This window comes from Onychostoma macrolepis, chromosome 13 (assembly GCF_012432095.1).
Source record: "Onychostoma macrolepis isolate SWU-2019 chromosome 13, ASM1243209v1, whole genome shotgun sequence".
Taxonomy (NCBI): domain Eukaryota; kingdom Metazoa; phylum Chordata; class Actinopteri; order Cypriniformes; family Cyprinidae; genus Onychostoma; species Onychostoma macrolepis.
In genome coordinates, this window is record NC_081167.1 from 29588198 (window position 1) to 29595529 (window position 7332).

Consider the following 7332-nt stretch of genomic DNA (forward strand, 5'->3'; position numbering starts at 1 on the left):
GAATTTGTAGAGGAAATGCACTACTACTACTACTAATAATAATAATGCAAAGATTTATATTTTCTCATGATTTTCTCATTAGATGCAAATGCAATTTTATTTATTTATTTATTTATTTTTGCATTATGGTAATGGAAATTTGTAGCAGACATTTGCTAATAATAATATTAATTCAAAATAGTTTATTTGCTTGCTAAATTAAATGTAGATGCATTATTTGTTTTATTCTGTTTTTTATTTTTTTTTGCATTATGGCAATGATAGTTAGTAGGGAGGGAACATGTGTTTAATTGTCATAATAATATTCTTTTTAATATTACTTTCTTCTTAACAAACCTATTAGGATTGATGAGAATGTGTGACTGAATTAATAACACATTATCACAGTACTATACAGTATTCTGCCATTAGATATTATTCAGTTGCAGTTGTGTTTCATTCAGCACTGAGTTTGCTGTCGTTTTGTTGTATATGTATCATTGTGATCATATCAGTCCTGATCTGAGTGTGTCTGGTGTTTCTTTGTGTCCAGACCAGCGCGTGGCCTCGTTCTGCACCATGACGGACATGCAGAGAGCCGAAGCGCTGCAGATCTCGCGTGAACTCACCAGACGCGTGGCGGCCGCTGAGGGAGCCGCACTGGAGGCCGGGTGAGTTTAACACCAAACACACACACAGTACACTGTGTGTTCATGCACAGACTAACAGCTCTGTCTCGCTCTTCAGCGATACGTCTCCAGCCACGCTGACGGGCAAAGTCAATCAGCTGGAGGTCATCCTGAGACAGCTGCAGTACGACTTGAAGAAGGTAAACTATCCCGTCCTGATGGAAAACAATAGCCGTGTTTCATAGGTCCAGCATAATTTGATTTAAATAATTTTTTAAATCATTGTGTATTGGACAAGATGGTCATTACTGTATTATGTTAATGAGATATATTTTATTTATTTATTTTTGGTAAATTTGGTAAATGCGGTAAAAATAGGGTAAATTTCTTGCAAAAATAAATGAAAATGCGTTTTTTGTATTATGGTAAAAAAAAAATTGCATAATAATGCCAAAACTTATCTTAATTTTCTTGTACAATTACTATTATTATTATTTTTTGCAGTATGGTAATGAAATTTTATAGAGGAAATGTGCTTATAATAATAATAATAATAATAATAATGCAAAAAAATCAAATTTTCTTGCAAAATATTTATTTTTAATTACTTGACTTCATCTTAAACTTATAAAAAAAAAAAAAACACTTTATCTTTCTCTTTATTTAATCCTTCCCTTGCTAGCTTGTACTTATTTGAGCAATGCCTGAGATTTGGTGTTGCAAGCATTTCCTGTGTCTGATTGCCTCTTCGAGATGAATCGCTTTATGTATTCCCCAATTGTAAGTCGCTTTGGATAAAAGCATCTGCAAAATGAGTAAATGTAATTCAGTTCAACTTGAATTTAAGAAAGTCAGTCGGAGGTCATCTCAAGACGGCTGCAGTATGACAGTATGGTGTGAAAAAGGTGGACTATCCCATCCTGATGGAAAACAATAGCCATGTTTTTAAGTCCACTGTAGATGTTTTTACCCATTAACAGGACCTGATTTTCTCCACGTCTTACTCTGTCTATTTTGTGAATGCGAGGAAGTGTGTCAACTGTGTTTTGAGGGGAATGATAGGCAAACAATGTGTTGAAGTGTGTTGTAATGGGCAGAACTGCCACCTCGTTGGCACAATTTAATATCCTGCTTCCTGCTATTTTAAATGGCTGCAGAGTGCTCAGCAGAAATTACTCCAACAGCCCATGATGCACCTGATGTAATGGCTGATAATGTTAAAGCGTTCACATCAGGTCACACACAGGTGACTGTAAAGAGGAGCTATGAGTCCTCTGATACCTATATCATAACGTTTCTAGAACATTGTATCTATTTGTGAAACTTGAAAACAAGTAGATAGAATACAAAAAGATTAGAAAGCTAGTGTTAGTTTTTTTTTAAGAATAGAATTAGAATAGAGAGTGCTAGAGTTAGTAGGTCAAATAAAGATGGAAGAGATGTTTTTAGCCGGTTCTTGAAGATGGTTAAGGACTGAGCTGCTGGGATTGAGTTGGGCAGGAGGGAACAGTTAATGTAAAAGTCTGTGAAAGTGATTTTGTGCCTCTTTGGGATGAACAATAAAGCGACGTTCACTTGCAGAATGCAAGCTTCTAGAGGCACATAAGTCTGAAGTAAAGAGAAGTAGAGAGTGTCAAAATGGTAAAATAAATAATATAATTTAAAATACATAATAAAAATGCACTTAAATTTAATAAATAAAAATAGGTCGGTATTACCGCCTTCACAGTATTACAGAATTTGACAATATTACCACTTACCAAGTATGGTTTAAAATAAATAAAAATAAATAAATAATTAAATTAAAATGTAATAAAAAATGGCAGTATTGTCCTTTTCTAATTTGACAACATTATCACGTTTACAAATATTAGAGTTTTATTTTTTTTTTTTTATTTTAAACAATTTTAAAAATAAATAAAAAATAAGATTAATAAATAAAAATGACAGTTTTACCACTTTCTAATTTGACATTACTGCTTTCACACTGTTACAGAATTTGACAAATTTAAAAAATTGTTCAAAATAAATAACAAAAAATACAATTAAATTTAATAAATACCAAAATTACAATATTACCACTTAATTTGACAAAATTACCGCCTTCTCAATATTACAGAATCTAAAAATCATCACCATCACTTTAAAAATAATGTAAAAAATTACAAAAATGAATAAATAATAAAAAAGAAAAAAAGTAATGAATAAAACAAAAATTACTGTATTATCAATTTCTTATTTGAAAATATAACCCACTTCACAATATTACTGAATTTGACAGTATTATCACTTTAGAAATTATTTAAAACACAAAAAAAAAAAAAATATATAAGGTTTTTACTCTTTTTTTGTTTTTGTTTTTTTTGTTTTAAATAATTATTTTTTAGTTTAAACACAATTATATTGCCAGCCATAGTGTTTCTCTTCAGGTTAAAGGTGTGTAAGAAAAAATTAAACACTGCAGTATAATAGAATCAAATTATTTATTAATATCAAATTATTTTACACTGCATATAATTTTTTGTTGTTTGTTTGTTTTTTTATTTTATTATTTTATTATTTACTTGTTTACTTACTCACACTCAGGTGGTTCTTGAAGAATATCCAAGGCTGATATTTTCCATATAATGACAGCATATAGTGCGCACCATAAAACAGCTAGTTCAGTATGTTCTGAGGTCATTCTTTCACTTTTGTGCACAGGAAAAGGAAGACAAGGCGATCCTGCAGGTGGAGGTGCAGCATCTGCGGCAGGACAACATGCGTCTGCAGGAGGAGAGCCAGACGGCTGCCGCCCAGCTCAGGAAGTTCACCGAGTGGTTCTTCCACACCATCGACAAGAAGCCTTGATGGAGACTCAAAAACCACTGGAGAACTGTGGAGAAGCACTGGAGACTTTCAGAACTTCACGCCATTGACCTACACTAGCAAAGCCCGATTCCTACTGCAGTTCAATCAGATGTAGAATGTAAGTATATTCTGGACTGAAGAAGCCACTTGTGTTGGTGTAGATGAGCAGCGAAGACAACACGGAGGCAGGTTTAGCACAGAGAATGTACTAAATTAGCAACTAAATGATGTTTCTGGAGGTGGATTATGAATGTAACACATCAAGACTTTGGCGAGACGTTTCATTTTCTGCCTCCGTTATTGAAAGGTGCACTCAAACGGTGAAGTTCAGCGGGTCAGCGGTACCTTTTGAATCATTTCTGTCTACAGTCATCAAGTTCTGGCAATAAGAGTCATGGATTTCCCAAGCAAACACAATGTGAAGAGTTCCTGAAGTTGTAAATGTCGAGATTGTGCCTCAAAGAAAAGCCGAAATGAAGCAGGTGTGTGCATAACGTGGCTTTCTGTTCCTGCCTCGTCTCGAATCCGCGATCACATGCCAAAACTCTGTGTCCATCTCTGTACAGAACCTCCAATCAAGTGTCTTGTATTTAACACTGTTATTTAAGCTTATTTAACCTAAATTAGTTTATTTTATTAAAATGAACGGCTTCTGGAGGGACGGCTGTAAGAAGGCCATACTGTGACGGTTTTGCCGGGACTGTGTCTGATACATAGATATATTGAGGATTTGTCTTTTTTCCCCTCATTCCAACATTTGGATGCTGCTAGATAACACTTTGTTGGTTTCTATGCTTTTACAAATGTGATTCTCTGTAAATGTCATGTAAGATGGGACATTGGTTGCTTTTTTTTTTTTTTTTTTAATAAATGTAGTATGTAAAATGAACCTGATGCATCATCTTAATATTTCAGGTCCTAGGAAAAAAACATTTATGTGTTTATAAGTGTGTGTGTGTGTACACCTGTTTTTATATCCTGGTGGGGGCTTAAACCTGAATACACACAGACCCGTGGGGACTTAAATTGAGGTCCCCACGGGGGAAACAAGCTAGTAAATCATACAGAATGAGGTTTTTTGAAAATCTACAAATGCACAAAGTTTCCTGTGAGGGGTAGGTTTAGGTGTAGGGCAATAGAAAATACGGTTTATACAGTATAAAAATCATTACGTCTATGGAGAGTCCCCACAAGGATAGCAAACCAGACGTATTTTATTTTATTTATTTTTATTTCATTTTTTGCATTATGTAATGAAAATTTGTAGGGGAAATAATAATAATAATAATGCAAAAAGAAATGCAAAAGTTCTTGCAAAATAAAATGCAATGTTATGGTAATGTGCATAATTGTAGTAATAATAATAATAACGTCAAATAAATAGTCATTTTCATAAATAGTCAATAAATAGTCAATGCAAATGCAAAATTCAGTTTTCACATCCAGAAAGGTGCTTCGTTTTCATTAATATTAATAATAATAATGCAAAAGCAAATAATCTTTATTTTCTTGCAAGATAAGATGAAAATGCAAAATATAGTTATTTTATTATTTGTATTATGGTAATGTGAATTTGTTGGAGAAATGTGATTATATTATTATTATTATTATTATTATTATTATTATCACATTTCTCCAACAAATTCACATTACCATAATACAAATAATAAAATAACTATATTTTGCATTTCCACCTATAGCGAGAAAATAAAAACTATTAGTTTTTAATTATTATTATTATTATTATTCATTAAAAACTAATCGTTTTTATTTTCTGCGTATAGGTGGAAATGCAAAATATTTGTATTTTATGTTTTGCATTATGGTAATGTGAATTTGTTGGGGAAATGTACTTAAGAATGATGATGATGATGATGATGATAATAATAATAATAATAATGCATTACGGTAATGTGAATTTGTAGGGGAAATGTGCTTAATTGTCATTTCTTGCTAAATGAAATGCAAATGCATAATTGTATTTTGGTATGAAGTGTGAGTTGGATGTTTGGCTGAGCTGGCAGGTCTGTGGACCGCTGCTCATCACTGCAAACATCTGCCTCTTTCTGAGCCTCCTGTGATTTGATTGACTTTCTGATGACACTGACATTTTCTCCAGTTCAGCACCAGCAGAGAATTATTGTTGCCATAGGTTTTTGTTGCCATGGAAGCAGCATATTCCACCTAGGACCCTTTTGGGAATACCTGCCTTAGAATAAGTTCATATCTAATGGACACTTATCTGAGCATCCACAGACAGGCCTGCTGCAGGTGTGTGTGTGTGTGCGTGTGTGAGGCTATTAAATGGATGTAGTTCATTCTGCAAACCTTTTTAAAACGAATAATTCACCTAAAAATTACAATTCTGAATTTTAATTTCTAGGTGAATTATTGCTTAAAAGAAACTGCTGTTGATGAATCTGGTACTGAAGTAGCTAGACAGCATGTTTTTCTTTCTGTTTTTATATGTAAATTGTTAAAGCTTCAAAGAGGCCAAACTCATAAATTACGTTATGATTAAAGAATCTACTTTCCATTTACACGCACTGTAAATCCCAGCTGCCAGGAATCTCTTTCCAACATCAGAGACGACCACAGGATTTAAGTGGTACGAGAGGGGGAGACACGCAATTCAGGGAACAAAGCAACACACACACACACACGTTCGGTCCTCAAACATTCCCAGTGGAGCCGCAGGAGGCCGGAATGACACGGATTCATGGAAACGCTGCTGTTCTCCACATGTGTTGTGAGCTGGGTCAAACTGTTAGACTGTCACACGCTTACACGCTGAAAAGTGCTGAAGCCTCATTTACAGGCCACTGTTTACACAGAGAGCCAGACAGGAAGTGGAAATGTGACACATTGTGGGATGTAGGAAGTGCTCGTTGAGCCACAGCTGACTGTATTTGAGACAATATGTGAGACACGGCTGGTTCATCGGCTCACAGCATTCCCACACTCACATAAAACTTGTTGCATGAAATTTTCAAATTTCAGCCCTGAAAAAAATTATGAAAATTTATGCAACTTTTAAGTGTTGAAATTTTGAAGTTTTCTAGTTGTGCTCAGCGAAATTTTTACTTAAGTATAAACGTAGGGTAGATTCAGGTAAATTAAGGCACTTTTTGGCCATTGAGATGACTGGAGAAAGATGCCCCAATTCATCTTATTGTGTCAGTGATCTCATTAGTTCTTGCATGCATCTTAGACCAATCACAACAACACAAGTTTGAATTTGTAGAAGCTATTTAAAAGTACCTTATAAATTCTGATTTTAAATAGGCTATAGCATGCAAACTGTATAAACAATTTTTATGATAGGCCTACTTTCGAGCTTTTGCAGTCCCTGGTCACTATATGCTTTTTTGTTGTTGTTGTTGTTGTTTTTACTACTTCGTTTTTGTTTTGGTGAACATTTTGCTAAACATCTACACTGAAAAAAGAAGGTCATGCAGGTTTGGGACGACGTGAGGGTGAGTAAATGATGATATTTTTGTGAAATTTCTGTGTGAAATATTCCTTTAAGTAACGTTAGTGCTAGTGTGTTATACAGAACAGGGAGATCCAAATCCACCAAGTTTGGACGTTTCCTAAAGCAACGTAGTTTGTGTGTATGTAGTTTGCGTATTTTTGCGACTTTGGAGCCCCCTACAGTTAAGTGAGCGGAACTAACTGTCGTAATTACATTGCTGTATACGCGCAGTTGTTGCTGCCATAAAGCAATCTGCTCTTTCCTCGAATTTTCCCCCGCTCTCCAACCTTACAAACTCCCAGAACAGACGCTTGGGGAAGAAAAAGAAGCCATTTGCCTTATTAAAAGTCAGTGTACCATCAAAATGATTTTGAAACTCATATTTCTAGGTAAAAAAAT

At 34.3% G+C, this 7332-nt stretch overlaps 1 protein-coding gene across 4 annotated transcripts in view; it reads left to right on the forward strand.

Moving 5' to 3' along the window:
- Nucleotides 1-4685, forward strand: part of LOC131552021 (signal-induced proliferation-associated 1-like protein 2) — a 153566-nt gene extending 148881 nt beyond the window's left edge. For 2 of the 4 annotated variants that reach the window (XM_058795369.1, XM_058795368.1), the window contains 3 exons: nucleotides 533-650; nucleotides 727-808; nucleotides 3312-4684. In XM_058795369.1, the coding sequence (XP_058651352.1) occupies nucleotides 533-650; nucleotides 727-808; nucleotides 3312-3458 (347 nt within the window). In that variant the 3' untranslated portion in view covers nucleotides 3459-4684. Of the gene's footprint in view, nucleotides 1-532; nucleotides 651-726; nucleotides 809-3311 lie in introns of all 4 variants that reach the window. The other 2 variants (XM_058795370.1, XM_058795371.1) reach the window with 2 other exon arrangements.
- The last annotated feature ends 2647 nt before the right edge of the window (nucleotides 4686-7332 follow it).